The sequence below is a fragment of the Urocitellus parryii genome, chromosome X (assembly GCF_045843805.1).
Source record: "Urocitellus parryii isolate mUroPar1 chromosome X, mUroPar1.hap1, whole genome shotgun sequence".
NCBI classification, from domain to species: Eukaryota; Metazoa; Chordata; class Mammalia; order Rodentia; family Sciuridae; genus Urocitellus; species Urocitellus parryii.
In genome coordinates this window covers 126,667,989-126,688,995 of record NC_135547.1, presented here as the reverse complement: position 1 = coordinate 126,688,995, position 21,007 = coordinate 126,667,989, and the positions used below count along the sequence as shown (strand labels likewise).

The 21,007-nt window shown below is 53.1% G+C and overlaps 1 protein-coding gene across 3 annotated transcripts in view; it reads left to right on the top strand.

The window, feature by feature from the left end:
- Positions 1-21,007, top strand: part of Tbl1x (transducin beta like 1 X-linked) — a 178,234-nt gene that overhangs the window by 134,589 nt on the left and 22,638 nt on the right. For all 3 annotated transcript variants that reach the window (XM_026414574.2, XM_026414575.2, XM_026414576.2), the window contains 4 exons: positions 14,372-14,517; positions 16,666-16,960; positions 20,129-20,261; positions 20,643-20,784. In XM_026414574.2, the coding sequence (XP_026270359.2) occupies positions 14,372-14,517; positions 16,666-16,960; positions 20,129-20,261; positions 20,643-20,784 (716 nt within the window). The remainder of the gene's footprint in view (positions 1-14,371; positions 14,518-16,665; positions 16,961-20,128; positions 20,262-20,642; positions 20,785-21,007) is intronic.

The window sequence follows — 21,007 nt, the reverse complement described above, 5'->3', positions numbered from 1 at the left end:
GAGAGAATCTGTTACCTGGGGACAGCAGCTGTGCTGGTGGTTGGCCCCACGTCCGGGGCGTAAGTGCTTCGCGCCGTCTTTCCGTAAACAGAGATCTCCCTCCCCCCCCCCCCCCCCCCCCCCCCCCCCCCGGCAGGAAGGCTGGCCTCCTCGTGTGGTATTTGTTGACACTTCTCCTGTTTGTTTTTATCAAGCTTCTGTGACCAGGCAGCTAGGGAACCGAGACTGGGACAGAGCAGGGTGTCCAGAATCTCCCAAGCGTCACTTCTGTATAATGTCTGTTGAATTCTTTTCCTAATGATTCACCAACATCCAAGTGACTTTCCAGTAGGTGTGGCCCGTGTTTAAGGAGAGATGGCTTGGATGGAGTCCTTGTGTGTATTCTGGAATTTTTTTAAATGCACCACAAGGAGGAAGGGGGGAGAGGAAATGGCTGGTGTTTAAGTATACATGATTGGCTTGGTTTTCTCTTTACCTCAATTCTAAGGTTTATTTAAGCCCATAGTTAATGATCCTCCACCAACTTGAAGAGCACCTTCTCCCCCACCTTTGAGGAGAAAATCATTTCCTTGATCCGCTCCCCCTCAGACACCCGAGCGCTCAGACACCCGAGCGCACGCTCGCCTTCCATACCACCAAACCCGTGAAAAAATCGGTCTCGCCTCCCAGTAGCTGGTCCTCAGAGCCACTGAACTTGGTCAGGTCCTGCTCATCTGCAGGATGAACCAGGGGCCATTTCTGTCCATCCCCCTTCTCCTCCATCTTCTCTTTCCTTCCCATTCCCCAAATATCCACGGTGTCATTCGGGATGATTTAGGCTGCAAGGAAGAGAGGATTCCATGTCATGGAGCACACACTTCCCAGCAAGGAAGCGGGATTATTGAAGGCTGCTTGCTTTCCAGAGGGCCTTGCCTCTCCAGAGCGCTCAGTCCATGTTCTTGGTTTGCAACACCTCCCCGCAGCACACTCCCAGCAGTCTGAAAGGGGAACAAGCTTAAGGAGCAAGACCTTGAGATGAAATAGGAGCAGCATTTGAATGAGCAGCTCCAGCAGCAGAGGCTGCGCTTGGTTTTGCTCCAGTCACGGCACTCGGGCTTGCTGGGTGCGGGTCTCGCTGCCTCTGGGCGCTGTTTGTGACGCCCACGGTGGCACTGTGTCTCGGCCGGAAGCGCTCTCGACCGTCCTGGGAAGAGAGAAGCCAGGGAGCAAGGCTTGTGAGTGTGTGTGTCTGTCCGTGTGCCTGGGCTGGTGTCAATCCTGGGGAAATCACAATTTTTCTTCTCTGGCTTGTTTCTGAAAGTGGAAGTCCTTTTCCAGCTTGGTTACGGAGGGACATTTTAGCAAGGGAGACCCTGTGGACATCGGAAGTGTTTCCTCCAGGGCTTCCTCCCAGCATCCAAATCCTCAAGGAAATGTGTTCTCCTGACCCGTGTTCCTAACACAAGGCAACTTGCACCAACACCAACGGTGATCAGAGCTGCGTGGGCCCAGCCGCAGAGGGGCTCATTGAGCTGGTTGAGGGCCCCGGGGAAGACAGACCTGACCCCTCCTTGGTGGTGGTAATGGCTTCCTCCCTTTTTAATTCCTGAACAGTTAAGCCATGATTGACATGTACCCAGTGTACCATTTTTTTGGAGTGTAGGTCTATAGATTTTTGCAAAATGTAGACGGGTCACATGACCAACCAAGACAGAGATTCTGTGGCTCTTCCCAAATTTTCTCAGGTTCCTGAGTCATCCACGCCAGCCCCTGGCAGCCACCATTGATTTCTGTCCATCAGGTTTTGCTTCTGTAGCAATTCTGCGGACATGGAGTCACAAGGTACATAGTCATAGTCGGCTTCCTTCAGTGCAGGGCCCTTGAGGCTTGTTCATGCGGTTGCATGCATCAGCCGTGTGTGGATTCTTTATGGCTAAGTAATATTCCCTTTTGAAGGCTGTATGGCAGTCTGCTTGTCCATCCCCTGTTGAGGAACATTGAGTTCTTTCTAGGTTTCGGTGATTGCCAAGTGAAGCTACTAGAAACATTTGCATGTAAGGTTTTTGTGGGGACAGAGGTTTTTGTTTACCTTGAGGAAGTGCCTAGGAGTGGGATTGCTGGGTCCTGTGGTAGGTGTAGGTTTAGCCTTATCAGAAGCCACTGGGTGGTTTTTTCATCTCGGGCAGAAGCAAGATGCTTTCTAAACACGGAGGTTTATAGAAGGGGCTGGAGAGGCGCCCTGAAAAGTAGGTAAAAGGACTTTTATCCAGCACACGTATTTGTAGGATATTGATGATGTCTGGTGCTTCCTCTTTGGATTCTGAATCGGGGTCGTAGCTGCCACAGCAGCGACCAGTTGAACTCTCCACATGAAAGAAAAACTGGCTAGGCGTGATGGCGCCCTCCTGTCATCCCAGCTGCTCAGGAGGCTGAGGCGGGAGGACTGCAAGCTTGAGGCCAGCCTCTGCAACCTAGTGAGACCCTGCCTCAAAATAAAAAGGGCCGGGGGTGTGGCTTAGTGTAGAGGGCTTGCCTAGCGTGTGCAAGGCCTGGGTTGGCTGCAGCCGGCCCAGCTGTTGGGATCAGCCAGGACATCAGGCTGGATTCCAGCGCACCACGAGGAACACCCAGGAATAAACCCCGCGAAGGTTCTGGTAACAACGCCAGTGAAAAGACACCAGTGAGAAATGGAGTCTCACTGAGGCTCTGCCCGGTGCAGAGACGTTGCCCACTCACACGCCCCCAACAGCTGTCATTTAAACATTTTGGATCCCGAGTTTGCCACCATGATCATGGAGTTCATTTCTTAGATATCTTATAGCAAGAACGTTAATGTGCAGATTGTTTGAGTTTGGAACACTTGCCTAGAAAGGAAGAGAAAGGGCTCACCTCAATGCCACAGGAGCATTAAGGGTTTAACAGGAACTCTTTTAAGTGCGTGGTATGCACAGGTGGTGTTTGTAAGCTCGATCTGTGTCTGACATTATGAGTATCTTAAACATAGAACAGAAAATGATATTACTTGTAATCGCACTCACCACCAAGGTTGCCACGACCTTTGGTGGGCGATAGATTAACCCAACTGGCACATCCACACCGTGGAGTACTATTCAGCCATGAAAAGGGATGAGCTATATTGACACAGGCAGATAGATGGGTGAGTCTTCCTGGGACTGGTGTCAGGAGATCCCACTGTGCACAGTTCCATTTACACAACATTCCTCACGTGTCTCGGGATGGGGCAGATGCCACATTGGTGTCTGCTGGGGGTCAGGTTTGAGGATAGGTGGGGTAGGGGGCTGTTCTATGTTCTTTTCAGTGACTCTCAAAATGTTCTTGTGTGGCCCTTATGGCCAGCTCCTGGTTTGCATGGAGCCTGACAGAAGTGGGCAGGTTTGTAGGATCTTGTCCCAGGGGTGAGGGCACCAGCTGAAGCACTTACAAGAGGTTTTCAGCCTCAACACTAGTGAGTTTGTGGCGGATTGTTCTCTGTCCTGGGGGACTGTTCTCTTCTTTGTAGACTGTGGAGCCACATCCCGGGTCTTGGCCTGCTGGGTACCAACAGCAGGCTTTTCCCCTCCACTGTGATGACCGAAAACACCTGGTTTTTGTTGAAGGAGGATGGATGGAATTCTCATTTCTTGGTCTTCTCCTGGGCCTCCCTGCACTGCCCTCAGAAGCATCACTCAGATACTGACTTCCCCGTGAGAACCGCAGTGCCTGTCTTGATTAATTTTCCAGAGCGTTCTTCCCCTTGAGGAGGGGGAGGGTCTGCCAACAGCCTTCCCTGGCAGGTAACAAAGTAATTGCAAGTTGCAGACTTTCGATCTGAATTTTTTCCCCCCACCGGGCTCCTGGTGAGTGGGTGAGGAAACCAAGAAGAGAGTGTTTCTCCTAATATTTGCTAATAATGGCGTCTCCAGAAGTGATGAAGCGGCTTTGCCCACCGTAATCCTAGGAGCTGACAGATTACCCCACAGGGCCCGGGGTTTCCTAGGCTGTGAATGTCTCCCACGGTGGCAAGTTCCCATGGATCTGGGAAGTCACTTTAATGGCTCGGCTCTCCTCCTCCAAACACAAGCACAGGGCTTATTGTTCAGCGAAGCTCTAAAAATATTGTTGGACTGCAGCGGCTCATTTCCATGGCAAATGTGTGTCCCTGTCTCATTAAAGGTTCCTTAGGACACTGGGAAGGTCAGGCCTTAGAGTCCTGGTGGCCTTAGCTGTAGACATCAGTAATAAAGGGAAACATTCATTTCATCAAATAATGAGTAAGACCCCAAGAGAGGGGCCACGGAGCTGCAGGGCGAAGGTAGCCTGCACGGTGTGGAAAGCAACCCGCTCCCGTGTCTTCTGGTGGCCTCCCGTGGGCGCAGGCAGTGCCTTGCGGTGGGGTCTTGGGAGAGCAAATGTGCAAGAAAGCATCGCCCTGCTAGCTGGTGGCCTCAATCATTCACACACCCCCAGCAGCAGCCGTCTCGTGTCCCTTGGCAGAATACCATCTTGGCCAGATCGCCGAGCCCAGGTCCAGAACTTGCGTGGAACCTGTACTGGGTGCCAGTGTCTCAGGGGTAAAGCTGCTGGCATCGTTGCGAGTCACGTACAAACTCCTTTCCCTCAACCAGTCTTTTGGTTGGGTTATAACCACCTCCGGGAGCAGAATGCAGAGTCGGTGCCTCGTACCTTCCAGATGTTCGTCAGCCCCCGGCTGCCTGGTTCCAGTGTGCTGCTGGTCTTTTCCAAGTTGACCGTTCTAATTGGTTTCTGTCTTTGCTCCCTCCTCGTCTATCTTAATGAATTCTTTCACCTGTGTCAGGAGAGAGAGCTTTGTTTGCACCAAGCTCGTAAAACGAATATTCTTTTTCCCAAGTAAAAGTAGCTCAATGTTGTGGATTGAGACTTGTCACTCATTGCTGGGCTGGGTATTTGATCAGAGGGTGGGAAACAACTAGAATGAAGGCCAGTTGAGTGTGTTATGAATCACGGTTGATTTAGCACATAACCAGTTGTTTCCCATAGTCATGAACACAGCCCTGGTACAGACGCGTGGAAGACTTGAAGAGTCCCTCCTGCGTTAGAAGTTGGGGTGAGCTGGGAGAGTCTCACTGGCTCAGGTTTCCTGTTTGCGATGAAAGGACGCTGGCCAAGCACTGCCTTCTTCAAAGTTCACGGTTACCTTGAAGACCGGCCTGCTCTGAAATGCTAATGTGACCTTCAGACTGTCCCTCACTGATACATATTTTATTTCCTACCAAATTCCCTATGTTCCTCTTTGCAGACCAGATAGCAAACACGTCACCTGCACTTGGTCCCCTTTCCCTGAAGCCTCTGCACATCCCTTTGCTGCTGCCTTTGTGGCCATTCTTATCAACGTCGGTCCCCTAAGTGCTGTCTGTGTCTGTGGTCAGCGAGCTGCTCTGGGGGCCCTTCTCCAACCTTCCTTCCGAGGCTGGCGTTGGAAGGAAGGTGGGCACCCAGCGTGCAGCCCGGGCACCCAGCATGCAGCCTACAGCGCTGCTTACTATAGAAAATCCAAGGGTGCTCGGGCCTTTCTCTTCCATGGTGTCTGCCCCACTGCCTGTCCCCAGCTCCCTCATCCCCCTCCTCCACCACCACCTCTGTCAGTGTTGCCTCTGTCCCTGTTGTCCCAGTCACACACACTTACGGAGCACTTGCTGTATACAGCCAGGCATGATGCTCAGTACCTGACAGAAGAAGCCATTTATTCCCGCCAGCCCCAAGAAAGAAGACGCAGCGCTGAGTCATCCACCGCGGAGGGCCAAGGTCCTGAGGTCTGAGTGCCCAGAGGTCATAAAGCTAGGATGCAGAACAGGCCATGTGGATCTGCAGATCCACATTTGTGTATAGTTATGTGTGGATAGTGCACAGCACAGTGTTTTTGGAGCATGTATGCAGTGCAGAACGGCTGTTTGGAGCTAATTAACCATGCATTGCTTCACATACTTAGCATTTTTTGGTCACGTGAAGAGCAATTTTCAAAACACAGTTCATTGTTCTTCACCGTCGCAACCGTGCTATCCCCTGGGTCTCTTGAAGTTATTTCTCTTGTCGAATTGGAACTTTGCTTGCTTTGACCTGCGTCTCCCCTGCCCTCACCCCAGCCCCTGGCACCTGCTGTCCTGCTGTTGGGGTTTCACATAGGAGCGATTGCCGTCTTCCTCCGCCTGGCTGGTTGCAGGTAACAGCATTCCTCTCTGTCTTGGTGGTGCAGAAACAGCCCCTGAAATCATGGAAGCACATGGCAAGAGCTGCCACGGCCAGATGTGGTCCTGTGGACTGTCATTGAGCCACTTCTGCCTGAGACTCACCCTCCCGCGAGCCAATGGGTGTGTGCTCACGTTCTCCATTTCCTCCTGCTCGGAAAGCCTCTATCCTCCCGGCTATCTAAACGTACGTCTCCCCGCCTGTCTGCTCTTCACTGATCATCTGAACTTTTGCCGTGTTTGCATATTTTATTACTATTCTCTGATATTTTTCCTTAATTTGAACCCCTCCTCTAAAGCATCCTGGTAGATACTGGTACATGAGTTCCATCTGTCGGTATAGCACACGTGAAGTAAAATTTTAAGCATTTGTCCCTGTGCTACTTAAAATCACTTTGAGTACCCCCAGGGAGTCTGAGGTTCTGGGGTTTCCCCCTTGGTTCTAGTCATGGTACCTGGGACCGAGTGCCTGCCCTGCAGTCTGCCTGCCACTGAGCTGTAGTCTCAGCCCTTTTTATTTTTATTTTGACAGTTTCCAAGGTAGGCCTCAAACTTGAAATCCTCCTGCCTCAGCCTCCCTGGTAGCTGGGATACAGGTGTGTCCCATGTGCCCAGCTGAGAGTTGTTGGTGTTCGGGGATATAGCACTAATCACAATTTCCAGTTCTGCAAATGTCTCTTGGTAAGTCGTTAAGTGGAGGCGCTGCGCTCCCTGCTAGGATGAAGACAGAGCTAGAAATCTTATTTCTTCTCCCTGCCCAGGGAGGATCACAGATATTTAAAGAGTTGACTGTCACAGAGGCAGATAAGTGTGATATTAAACGTGTGCAACAGCTGGATGCAGAGGCGCCTGCCTGTCATCCCCACAGCTCAGGAGACTGAGGCAGGAGGATGGCAACTTAGTGAGACCTAAGCAATTTAGCAAGACCCCCCTCTCAAAACAGAAAGGGCTAGGGGTGTAGCTCAGTGGTAAAGCACCCCTGAGTTCACTAAGTCCTAGAAAGAAGAGGAGGAGGACGGGGAAAGAGGTTAAGAGAAGGGAAAGGAAAGAAAATGTGACAGATTGGAGAAGACTCTGGGAAATGAGACTGGCCGCAGAGATGATCACCATCCAAAACCTTGGAACGTCTCCTCAGAAGGCTTTAGTTTGGTTTTGAAAACTAAACTCGGAGATGGAGTGAGTCCCGTGTCTTCTCCGTGGTGGCTCCCAAGACCCATCGGCCACAGATGAAAACGTTCATATTGTGTCCGATTTATGAAAACGACCCACCAGAAATCCAGTGTTCTGCGACCACGAGGATTGTACCTACACATCCTTCCACATGGACAAGAGACCCCTGAAGCTCCCCAGCGTGAGAACGGGGATTGTGCTGATTGTATGATAATGTAAGTTAGTTCTTCCACCTTGGGGTAACTTTCTGTTGAATTTCTGTCGAGGCTTCTAACCGTGCTGTTCATTATAAACTGGCCGAGTCTCACGTTCCCTAACTGAAGCCGGGGAGTGAGGTCCACTGCCTATGACCCTCGACAGGAAGGCACCTCGGGGTCCACCCACCCACCAGGGCCCCCACAGGCGTCTCGCCCCAAGGCCATCGTGGCTGGGGAGACGGAGGAGGCGACCTTTAGTTGATAACCCGAGCGGGGCTCGTGTTTCCCGGGTTGAGAGGATATTGAAATGATGTTGGCCACATGGTGTGCAGTCCTCTGAGCCCACGCCGTACTTAACCGCCAGCCTTGGGGTCTGGCCAGATGTTATAAGCGAAACCCAACTTTAACGAGATCCTTCTGGCATTTTCTTGGGGCCGCCAGCCAAGGCAGTTCCATTTTACGCTAAATTCCATGTGACGGTGGGCAGGTCATCCAGAACCCATCTGCAGCCCCGAAGAACGTTTCTCCCTGCTTCTGTTCTCGGAGAATCGGGATGGGAGTCGCATTGGGTTTTGTAGGATTTTTTTTTTTTAAACATTTATGTCGTGGTGGTAAAGGTGATGTGGGCATGTTCTGTGATTTCCACGACAAAATCAAAAAGAATTCTCGGCACATTTGTGTGCCTTTCACCACAGATAAAACAAGTGTACATGGGTTCAGAAGTGCTTGTGGGGCCGAAAATGTGATTCTCTGGGGAAACTCATCCATCACTGTTGAAAGAGAAGTGAACCGGGTGCAAGCGAGCCCCAGAGAGCAGGAGGCGACACCCAGCGCTTACTCTTTCTGTGGACTGTTGCTAAGTCGGGGGGAGAGTGCTCCGGGATGGGTCTGCACTGGTCCTGCGTGGCCGCCCTTGGCCTCTCTCCCTTCTTGATTTCATCAGCACCCTCCTTCCACCACCACCTTGACTCGCCTCTGGCAGGGGAGCCGGTGGCTTTCAGGCAGCTGCAGTTCTACAGGAGAAACCTTGACCTTGGAGAGCGCAGTGCTGGGAATAGAGATGTTTTTGTGGAAACAAAAGGACCGTCCCCCACTTGGGTTTCCTGATGGTGCCTTTGTCCTCCTCCATTCCCTTCGACACCCTGGGTTGGACCAGGGTCAGCCAGTGCCTGTTGGGTATCTGTGAATCCCAGGGCCAGACCAGAGTTGCTCACCTGTCTCAGGAGGTGGCTCTTTGTGTTTTAGTCACTGCCTTAAACAACAGTCCCTCGGGTTTCATCGGGATGTAGAGATGATTTTTCTTGGTGCAGAATTTTAGCACTGAAGGGGACCTTGTAGGACATGGAATTCCAGGTCCTCTCGGAGATCTCTTACCTGCCCTGTGACTTGGTTTCCTCACCTGCAGTGTGGGTTTGTTCATTTGTAGGTCTTTGCCAAGGCTCTCTGATTAATTTTAGAAAGCCCTTGGTGTCATTGGCTTCATTGTTGTGGTTATCATTAAACAACATGAACAGTTTGTGACCGAGATCCCTCTTCACAGTTTTGAAACTACCCTCTTTATATGACAGTTATCTTTGGTTTCAGAATTCACTCTTCTTTCTGTTGTGCCAAAATCTGTAATTCTTGTCCTTCTCCTTTAAAGTCCTCTGTTTGGAAATGGTGAAGACGTGGTTTGATTCTTTCTTACCACCGTTCGTTGACACCAGGCACTCTGGTTTCTCCCGGCTGTCCCTCGAGTTCAGCAACACCTTGAGCACCAGCAGCTGCAGCTGGAGGTGGGGGTACTGTGTGCCCCAGACAGTGAACGGGCTCCCTGCCCTCAGATGCTCCTGAATGGGTGGAACACCCCATGTGACCGTGCAAACAGAAGGCTAGGGAGTCATGTTGATGGAGCTCGGACAAGACAGCGACCACTCCTGTTGAAGGGCAAGAGAGGCTGCCACCAGGAAGGGACACTAGGCGGGGGGGAAGAGGGATCTGAAAACGGGGTTTCTTAACCTTGGCACTATTCAAACTGGGGGCCAGATCCTTCTTGGTCATGGGGTGGGGGCTGCTGTGTGCACGGTAGGATGGCCAGCAGCTTCCCTTGAGCTTTGCTGAAGAGTTGCGACAGACACGAGGAAGGTTCAAATCGGCCACAGGCAATTTCGCAACTCATGAACAAGGCTTTGTTCCAATAAAGCTTTATTTAAAAACACAAGCAGTGGGCCAGACTCCCTATGGGCCTCAGTTTGCCAACCTTTCACCCGGACTGTTGAGAAATAAACCTCCTGTGCCCATTGGTTTTGAGTCTGAGTATTCCAAGTAGGTAAATCTGCTAACTGCTTCATGAGAACTCTGCTCTTAATGCCGCACATGGGTGCCCTCGGCGTTGGTTAGAGCCAGAGATGCAAAGCCCACCCCCGCGGCTGCCTGAGTGTTAAGCCTCTGCTCTGCTGAATAAGCACGAGTTCCAAGGGCCAGCATTGCTTGGGCGTAATGGTGCACTGTGTTGACTCCAGCAGCTTGGGAAGCCATTTGTGGACGTGGCTGTGTTGTAGCAGTGTGGCGATCACAAGAAACAAAACGAGCTCTTGGTGTATTTTAAGTCGACTCTTCTAGCCCAGGTAGGTGAGACGGATTCACATAACAGTTTCTTCTCTTGTGAGGCTGGAGGACCTTCTGTTCCAGACAGACAGGACTTGGCCATTCTTTTTAAAATGTGGTCCTTGTTTTAGTCCTTTCTTGGATCATCTCAGTTGTACCTCGGTTTTCTGCCTGGCGATATTTTTTGCTCACCCAGCTGTTCTCTGGCAGGACTGTGAGTTATCTGGTGTCTCTGGGGAATGGCCACAGAGGTGGTGGCTTGGTGTTCCCTGGCAGCAGTCCAGAATCGAGCAGGAATGGCGGTTGAGTAGAGCTGCCGGTAGTGAGGGCATCAAAACCAGCTCACTGTTCTCTACCAGGGTGGGGTCGATTGGACACATCTGGAGACATGTTTGATTGGCAGACTGGGAGGAGGATGCTACTGGCATCTAGAGGGGAGAGCTCAAGGGTAGTGCTGCTGAGCACCCTTCAGTGCACAGAACGCAGCCAAGAATGAAGGCCAAGGTGTCGGGAACCCCCGAGTGGGCTCACTGGGACACTCTTGTAAGTAAGTGGCAAGCCTGCTGGCTTCAGGCTGGCCTAGAGCTTGGCACCAGGGTCACCAACCCCTGGCCCTCACACGACCTTCCATCACGACGCTGCCAAGCCCTCCTTCTCCTCCCTTGTGACCTGCCACCATGGCCCACGCTGGGGTGCTGTCTGTCACTTGCATTCTGATCTTGGACTCGCTACGTATGACTCGCTGGACAGCAGAGCTGTGTCGAACGCCGAGGGAGAGCTAACGGGTGCGGATGGAGAGGTCTCCATTCGGGCACACTGAACGTGTTCATGAGCCTTGGAGTCCGTCTGGGGGAGGGTGAGGTGCTGGCGCTGGTGGAGGACAGGCTCGCCCTGGAAGAGACGCATCTGGAGGTGCCATGTCTTCCAAGATGGCCTCACCCAGCCCCTTGGCACCCGCTCAGTAGCAGTTAATGCTGGTTTCTGGTGCAGGCAGCAGATCATGCTGCTCTGTGGTGGCTCAGTGTTGTCTTGTGACCCTACCCCTACAAGCTGAGTGACGTGGGTTTGTCCCTCCAGTGTTCGTTCCATGGCTTATGGATCCGACCCCTCAAAAGCTCTGGGGGACCGGATCTGTACACAGGTAAGTAGAGCAGAGAGTGGCTGCAGGAGGCCCCCTGGATTCCTGTAGGTTTTTGCAGCAGGGTCAGCGTGAGAGCCAGCCCTGTCGGGGGCCAGTGTGTGCCCAGTCCTTCCCTGGGCCTTTTTGTGAAACCAGGAGGAGGAGAAATGGCCTGTGACCTGCAGTGCTCAGTCCCGTCAGCTAGTCAGGACACAGAAGGGAAGACAGCCAGGGCGATGGCTCCTGTGACCACGAGAATCATGAAGTCTTAGGAGAGCAGCCACCTCCACCTGAACATGCAGCAGGGCATCAAGCCGAGAATCCACCGTGGCCCACTCCCTCTGTCCATTGGAGTTTTTGTAGTCTCTACCTCTCCAGAAACGTGAATGACCAAAACTTGGGGTAATAACAGTCACTGGTTATGCAAGGCCTGGGTGGGGAGGTCATAGGAAATGACGGTGGAGAAAAGGGACTTTTGTTATGTCCTCCAGTGTACTAGTCTGTTTTGCTATAATGAAATACCTGAGGGAGGTTACTTTATAAAGAAAAAAGCAATATTTACTTATTGAGCAGTGCTGGGGGATGGAACCCAGGGCCTTATGCAGGTTGGGCCAGTGCTTGGCCTCTGAGCCTGAGAGTTTCGTTTTAACTGTGGTGTGGAGGTCCAAGGTCGAGGGGCTCCTTCTGTCAATGGCCTTCTTGTTGGTGCGGAGCATCACATGGCAGGAGACGTGGACCTATGGCGGGAGCATAGGGAGGAGGGCCCACTCACCTCGCCACAGGAGACGGGCAGCACACCCTTGTCTCTGGATTCTTTCTCTTCTTGTAAACCACTGGGGATTCAGTCTTGCAGGCTCCACTCCTGGCCTCATCTAGTTCTTACTGCCTCCTAGAGGCCCAGCCTCTATCTAAACAGAGCAGGAGGGAGGGATTCTGAACAGCAACCTAATGAGGTAGTGGTGGTGTTGTAAAGAGAGATGCAAGACTCTGTGCAACTGACTTTAAAATGAATAGCAACCACCATATGACTATTAGATAAATATAAGCTCCGGATTCTGTGTGTAACCAGGCGATGTGGGTTGAGGCGAGAGGGGGAGAGAGGGAAGGAGAACACACAGCAGTCTCCGTGGTGGAGGAACACTCCCCCCTAGTGGGCAGATGGGTTATTGCAACGGCAGCCTAGGTGTGGAGGGGGAGAGGCAGAGGGGCCCAGGCTGGTGGGGCACAGGGACCAAGGCTGACTGCAAGAGGCCAGGGCCGAGTAAGGCTGAGAAGCCCTCGTCTGGCATGGGGAGGTCTGTGGCCTGCAGGCCAGTGATGCCGTCATAGTGAGCAGAACTTCCTAACAGGGGAATTAGGAGTGCTCGCTTCTAACCACAGAGGCCACTTTACAAAGAAAGCAGGAGTGAGCACACCTGCCACAGGCATCTGTCTAGTAGAGTGACACCCCTCTGTCCCCAAGAAAGAGCTGTGGAAGGCTCCTGATCCTCAGTCCCCCAGGCTCACATGCCCTTCCCTACAGAGCCTTGTGTTTCCTAACATCGACTTTCAAGTACCATCATGCAATCCAAAGCTTATCTGAGAACGTCTGGAATTTTTCAGGCGTTTTGCTTATTGGCAGCTGGCGTTTGGAGACGAGGAGAGGAAATCGGGAAAGGGCTGGTGTCGCTCGGCGGTAGAGCACGTGCCTGGCATGTTTGAGGTGCTGGGGAATGAGACGGATCAGACCGTTAAGTACATGGACGGATCCCAGGTTATGCAGAATTGTAATGCGCCAATAAAACAAAAATAGAAAAGGGAGAATCCCCAGCTTCCGGAGAACCGCTGGATGCCATACCCGCTGGCCTGAGCGCCTCTTTCCTGGGGAGTTTGGTGTGTGGTTCCCTGTCCCCGCCTGCCTGTGAGCGTTCTGAGCCAGGCCCCGGCTGCCCTCTTCTTGGGCCGAGGGACGGCTCCTCATGTGCACTGCAGCTGGGGCACAGACCGGCACTGAGCTACGGCAAAGAGCAATTCAAACCAGGAGTCGGTGGAAGCCTGAGGTTGAATTTCTGTAACGGAGACATCCAGCCAGGGCACTCGGGCAAACCGTTCTGCCTCTTAATATAGTCGGTGGCAACTTACAGCTGTTTCAGCTTAGGGTTCTTCAGCTTCACAGTGGTGCAAAGGCAATAGGAATTCAGTGGAAACCTTACTGCAGATTTTGAATTTGGGTCTTTCCCCAGGCAAGCTATAGAAGGGCACACGCCCTCTCTCTAGATAGCAGCCGCAGAGCTGTAGCTCCCTGTCACCCACGTGGTCACGAGATGAAAGCCCATTCCGTACAGTATGCTATATTGTCAGCATTTCTTGGATACTGTGTTTCGTGTCTTTAGATCCCATAATGTACAAGATGCCCATCAGTGTAAGCTTCCCATTACTGTGACAAAATGCCTGAGATAATTGGCTTATAAGGAGGAGAGGTTTGCTTTGACTCATGGATTCAGACTTTTGGTCCATGGTTGCTTGGCCCTGGTGCCTCTGGACCTATGGTGGGAGCCTAGGGAGGAAGGAACCACTCACCTCACCGCAGCCAGGAGACAGACAGGAGAGGGCTGGGGTCCCAATTTCCCCTCCAAGGCCTCACCCCTAGCAAGCCAACTTCCTCCCAGTAGGCCCTACCTGTTCAAGGTTCCACTACCACCTGTTGGCACCCTGGGCAGGGATGAAGCCTTCAACGCAGGGGCCTTGGAGGACACCCAGCCTAAACTGCAGCACCATCTGTGCAGGTCCGGGAGAGACTTCAGCGCTGGGTTGTAGAGCAGGCTTTGTCTTAATGGTTCTGCCCAGCCGCCAGGTGATGAAGGTTCTGAACGCCCTTACGGTTGGCCAGGCGAAGCTCGGGTGCCGGCGGGTCCGGGCTGCTCTGTGCATTTCCAGCTTCCCAGGGGTTAATCGGGGCGTCACCCCACATTAGTCAAGGCACGTCTGTGGGCTGGGAAGGCTGTACTGCCGAGGGCATTTCCCACCTCGCACCCACCCACACAGGGTGACCTTGGCCTCATGTTCCTCCCTCCCACTCCTCTCACCTCCACCCGCTTGGCTTCCTCCCCCGGCAGGTTTTTCCCACTCGGCCTTCACGTTCGGGATCGAGAGCCACATCAGCCAGTCCAACATCAACGGGACACTGGTTCCGCCGGCTGCCCTCATCTCCATCCTGCAGAAGGGACTGCAGTATGTGGAGGCCGAGATCAGCATCAACGAGGTAGGCACACCCCGGGGCCTGCCCCACCGCTGGCCCGCGGAGCCCTGCATCTAGATGTGCATGAGCAGGGTGCAGGACGGAGTCCGGGCTTCCCTGGGCCGTCTCGGGGTGGGCTAAGGCAGCCCTCGCTGCCCGTCTTAGGAGGATCTGTGTTTTCCATGTAAATGTGCAGAATCGCAGGCATGACCGGAAGGAGCGTCAGGAGGAGAGGGGGTGATCCTCCAGTGAGAGGGTGTCGGGATTATTTCTATGATCATACTCGGAGGCTGAGGATGGAGCAGTGAACTGAGTCCTACCAATTCGCTTGTGTCCCCTGGTGCCTTTCAGATTGAGATAGTTGGTGCCAGTTTTACAGCACATTGGAGGATTGGTTGTTCAGGTTCTAAGGGGCTTCCTCGCCCGCCTCTGTACTCGAGATTCTCTAGAGAAGATTCTCTTGGCTTCCTGACATCTGTGGAAACCTCTGGCCATCTTCACCTGGATCCCACCCTTACTGAACTCCACCCTTTTCAGAGATCTGGCCACAGCCTACCCTGCTCTGTCCCGCCCAGCACACCCAGCCTTCCAGGGCTCCCTCCCTCCCGTATTCTGACACTAGTCTGACCCTTATGCCTTTCTTATTCAGAGCATTTTATTCAACTTTATTTCAAAAATAATGTATCTTCTTTTCTGTCTCGTGAATTCTGGTGTCGGCCATTTTCCGCCAGCCTGTGTCTTGGAAACCTCCCAGTCTGCCTGTCTCTTGCTCCTCCTTCCTTGGTAGTGTCCCCCTCCTTTCCTTAACATTGCATGCGTGGGAGTGGTCTGCCTGACTCTTTCGGGCCCCACCTGGTCACCTGGTCTGTGTCTGTAGAACCAGCCATCCTGGGGAGATGAGCACGTGACCCCTGGTCCCCCCACGAGCTCTCAGATCGGGGGATGTACCATCTGATTTTCCTCTGCCTGCCCGTTTCTGTGGCTCTCAAGGCCAAAATCCCTCCGTGATGTCTCAGCCACCCAACGCCAGGGTGTCTAGAGGTCGATGAGAGATCTCACTTGGCAGAAGTTTCCAGTCACTTAAGAAAATGCGACATTGTGCTTTAGAATGTAGATGAGGAGCTTTTTTTCATGGCTGCGGGCAGTGATCATCTAGCACCTTGGCCAGCCGTTTGGAGAGGGACTGCATGAAGGAGGAAGGTCACCTGGGAGCATCAGGACCGCTCAGCCTCGGCCATTGCTTCCACGGCTACAGTCCAGGGGGCAGGGGGCCGGGGAGGCGGTGTATATCGTTTCCTGTAGTTTCTGTGGTTTCAAATAGTGCGTCGTCATCAGAAATCCGGTGGGCTGATAGGCCTCAACTCCTCCTCATTTCTGAGGTCACTCAAGTTCAGCACTCGGCAGACACAGCGTGGAGGCATGTTGCATTTCATGCAACTCAAATATCCGAACGAACTTCCTCCCCTATTTTGAAGTGTGTTTAGAAATTTCTCATGGTTGATACAAACCAGAGAATCAAACGGCGATCGAAAAAAAATGTGACTCAGAACCAAGCTATTTTTGTGGTGGGTTATATCATGGCTTCAGCGTGGCCGTCCTTTGAACCCAGAAAGTCATCCCAAATAGCCCCAAGTGCTTCTTTTATTAAATCAAGTGGACAAATGCACCGGTAATCGAATGCTGAATGGCCGTAGTCATTTCTAAATTGTGCTTAATGCTACCAAAGAGTTCCCCCTCCCACGTAAGTGGCTGGTTATTCACAGAGACTTTCCAGCAGCCCTGAGCACGGGGGTGGATTCCCAGCCTCAAGGTTCTGCGCTGGGGGCCGGGGGGTCTCTTGGGAAAACCCCCTGTGTGCTCTAGAGGACGTGGGGCTGCATTCCTGCTGGCACCCACCTGAGGGCACCCACCTCTCCACCCCACCCCCTCCCTTCACCCGGTGGCTCCAGACGTGGAGAAAGGTAACCCAGGATGCAAAATGTCACGGGATGCAGTGGTTCTGGGCCGGTGTCAATGCCCAGATGTGGCTCGCTGCTTAGGGATGTCAGTGCTGCCACTCAGCTGGGTCTCCAGGACCCTGCACAGAGTCCCTGCAGCCTGCGCCCCTGGGTGCCCGCTGCACCCGGGACCCTGCGTCCTCCTGCGCGGGAGCTGACCAGCTTGCTTCCGCAGGATGGCACGGTGTTCGACGGCCGCCCCATAGAGTCCCTGTCCCTGATCGACGCCGTGATGCCGGACGTGGTGCAGACGCGGCAGCAGGCGTTCCGGGAGAAGCTCGCGCAGCAGCAGCAGGCCAACGCCGCCGCTGCCGCCGCTGCAGCCGCTGCAGCCACCGCCACGGCCACGGCCACAGCCACCGCCACCACCACCGCAGCCACCCCAGCCCCCGCAGCCGTTTCCCAGCAAAACCCACCAAAGAACGGAGAGGCCACCGTGAACGGGGAGGAGAACGGCGCTCACGCCATAAGTAAGTGTGGGTTGGCGGGCTCCCGGCAACTGGGGCCCCGTGCACCAGGACCCCCTCCCAGGGCTTTGCAAACAGCCGGCCTTGGGAGGTCGGCCTGCGCCTTTCTCATCCAAATTCATCTTGGTGGTAGGGGATCTTGCTCTTCTGAGAACCCAAGCCTATCCAGGCCACGTCCAGTATGAGTCCCGTCCAACAAAAGCAAAGGTGCTGGTTCCCAGAGGCCTTGGGTCCAGCTCGAGCCTGGCACTGTGCAGGCTTTAGGCCAAACAGTGGGATGAGAGTTGAGCTCACTGTGACTTCTGGGGCACCCCGCCCAGGCGTGGGGAGTCATCTTATTAGGTCTGCCCCTTGAGGTTAGTCCGTGTTAGGCCATGGCTCAGGAATGTTGAGCAGATAAACCAGAGATCCTTATGGACTCCAGAGGCTCTGCTTGGGCGTCCGAGTTCACATGCATGTGCCTGTTTGTGTGTATATGTGCATATGTGGTGTGGCTGAGTGTGTGCCTGTGTATGTATGTAGGGTGTGTGTGTGTGCTTCCGTAGTTAGAAACTGGCTTCCTTCATGCAGCTGGAGGGTGGAGAATGTGACACTGGCATCTGACCCCATAGTCCCATCGCAGCAGAGAGCTGCCTAATGGCCTCTGAGGCTTCAACCCATGGCCATGCCCTGTGGCTATTTACCATCCACAGGTTACAGTCAGGTGGCACAAAGGCCATCGCCCAACACAAGATAAAGACCCCCAGTCGCATCCCACAGGATCACTGTTCATAAGGCCCAAAATTGCGGAGACGAATGAGAAAATATCTGGCTTGTACAGAAGAGTCACGGTCACTGCAGTGGGGTAGGACCCTCAAGTTTTCAGGAGCAGGAACCATAGATGTAGTTGTTTTTGTCATCTTATGTCACCGAAAAGCATTTATAGTTAGTAAACTTTGAGAAATCATTGTCTGCCAAGGAAGAAATTTTGCCAGTATTTAAACTGCACCCATTTCTTTTAAATCTTTAGAAACTATAAAGTGGTATCCATGTCATTCCCAAGCCTGGAAGGCATGGGTATGTCTTTTCTGTCCCCCGAGTCCCATGCCCTCCCTGGCATCCACAGCCAGCTCTTGTCTCGCAGTAAGGCAGCCTCTCCACTCTACCACTGCAGTGGACACTGTGGGCCGATCTGAAGTTAGACTTAACCCTGACCCACACAATTCTCTGTCCTGCAGTTTGAGAGAGAAACGGCCACTTTCTGGTATGGTTCTCTTGCGGGGCTCTGTTACTATAATGAAATACCTGTGGTGAGCAGCTCATAAAGTGGAAGGGTTTATTTTGGCTCACAGTGCTGGTGATTCCAGTTCAAGATCGGGCAGCTCCGTTGCTTTAGGCCTCTGGCCAGGGCAGGAGCATGTGGCAAAGCAAACCACTTATATCGCCAGCCAGGAGGCAGAGGAACAGGGACAGAGGGGAGGCCCGCCATTGCTTTCAGGGTGACATCTCCAGTGACCTAACTTTGGTACCACAAGTCTGGTCCTCTGAAAGACTCCCCCGCCTCCCATAGTGCCACAAGCCTTCAGCAAATGGGCCTTTCGGGGACTTTTAGCAGCAGCATTAGCCTGGCTTATTTTCACCATCAAGATGACTGACTACTACGTCTGAAGTTATTTAAAACGAGGCCAGAGAGGAGGGAGGCCCCTATCCTGGGACCCATGGTGAGAGCCTGGTGTGTTGAGACAGTGTCCAGCTAGAAGATGCTCTGCTGACCACCTGCCCCAAGGTGTGCTGCTGACTGGTTGGTCTGCCACCCCTGGCCTGCACCTCTGTAGGCTGGCTGCCCACTGTGGGCCCAGGAGCAGGCGCTCTGTGCTCTGTACAGGCCAGGTCTGCACGTAGTCACCCTGGCTGGCCGCTCTGGGTCTGGGTCAGTGTGCAGATTGGAATTGCACAATATCACCACCTCGGTCCACTTCCCAGACCCCGCACCTCACCCACCATCCCCAGACCAGGCTGTTGAGGTGGGGGTTTTCCAAGGGCGTGTTTTCCCAAGTGCAAAGCCGGGCTTCCGCGCCTCCCGGGAGCTTCAAGTCCCCCCGCCCTGCATGGCTACCGAGGACGCCAGCGCTCCTGTTGCCATCAAGAGTGGGGAGTAGGAAAATGCTCTCCAAAGGTGGAAAACGCTTTCCTCGTCTGCTGAAGCATAAAAGAAGTGTCGGCGCCTAACAGCCCTGTGTTGCTCCAGCAGGACTCGAGAACTTTGTATGAGGGGTCTCGGTCTGCGCAGGCCGGCCGGGCATTCTCTTATTTTTACATGTTGAAATAGAAGCAGTACACTCTTAGGTTCACCCAACACTGAAGAGGAAAGCAATCCTCTTATTTCTGGGGTTTTCCAAATACCTTTACAGAAAGGTGCTCAGTTCTTGACCCCATTGTACAGCCAGCTGTTGACTATTGCTGGTTGGTTGATGATCACACTGCTCTGTTGTTGTCTTGTAACCATCTTTTTGACGTCCCTATGTATAAATATAATCACCTCATAAGGTACTGTAGGTTAGGACCTAAACATGTAAATTCTTAGGGGAAGTAATTCAGCTTGACAGGGTAGCCACAGGCAGTGCACAAACATGAATGTGACTGTTCTGGTCACACTTTGTTTATAAAAATTGATGGCAGTGGCTTAGATTTGGCCCATGGGCCATGGTTGAGGGCTTCAGTTATAAATAGCTGTCTTTATCCTTTGTTCAAATTTGAAGACTGTTTTCTGTTGCTATAATAAAATACCTGAGGCCGAATGCTTTATTGAAGAAAAAACATGTATTTAGCTCATAGTATTAGAAGCTAACTGTCCAAACAACGTGGTGCCGACACATCACGGTGGATGGTGTGGTGGGGTGCACATGTGAGAGAGAGATCACATGGCCAGACAGAGGTGCTTTCTTAAAGGTTCCTCCATTGCTTATCTCCCCACCTGGGCACTAAACTTCTGGCACATGAACCACAGCACCATCAAACTAGAAAGAAACGTGAAATACTTTTTAAACCATGTAAAAGCCACAAGTTAGTGATAATCCTCAGATTGGTACTGCCTTTATATGTAAAAGCAAAGTGTTTCTGAGACGAAAGTATCTGAGAACACACCTCTTTTGTATCTTGCTAAGCCACGTGTCTTGATGTGCTTCTTGGCAGATAACCATTCGAAACCAATGGAAATAGATGGGGATGTTGAAATTCCACCCAACAAAGCCACCGTCCTTCGGGGCCATGAGTCTGAGGTGTTCATCTGTGCCTGGAATCCGGTCAGCGATCTCCTAGCTTCTGGGTAAGGCTTTCCGGATGAGGGTGCTCCGGGACAGAGGTCCCAGGTCATTGCTCATCTCCAGTGTCCTGCCTTAGGGTGGTAACATCTTCCTGCTGTGTGCAGGCCAAGCAGTGGGCCTCTCTGGGCCCCTCCTCTGTGGGGGTCTTGTTCTGTGGAGTAGCCATCATCCCAGACCCTTTGTACCTGTGGGGTGGGAAGCGGTACAAAGACATCTAAAACCAGTCCATGCAGAGATGGTGAGGAGGGAAGCTGAGAGGGGTACGAAGAACTGCACGCAGAAGACCACCTGCCGTGTGTGGCTGACCCGGCCAGAGAGTGGGGCCCGTGAGCCTCCCTCCCGTCCAGCTTCGGGCCCAACACTCCTGTGGTTTTGTCCTGCAGATCCGGAGACTCGACGGCCAGGATATGGAACCTCAATGAGAACAGCAACGGGGGCTCCACACAGCTGGTGCTGAGGCACTGTATCCGGGAAGGGGGACACGATGTCCCAAGCAACAAGGATGTGACCTCGCTGGACTGGAACGTAAGCGTCGTCCGCCAGCCGCGGGGAAGCCTGTGCGCTCAGGCGGGCAGTCTCCTGGGGGTCCCCTGGGTGCTGGCCTAGGGTCCTCCCTTCCCAGAGCTGGTGAAGAGGCTGCGTGGGGCCAGCAGCGAGCTGGGTGGGCCAGGAGCCCTGTGGTGGGAAGGCAGGCCTAGGAGCCTGGGGACGTCCCCTGGGGAGATGCCAAGTGTTCTTGTGGATCTTT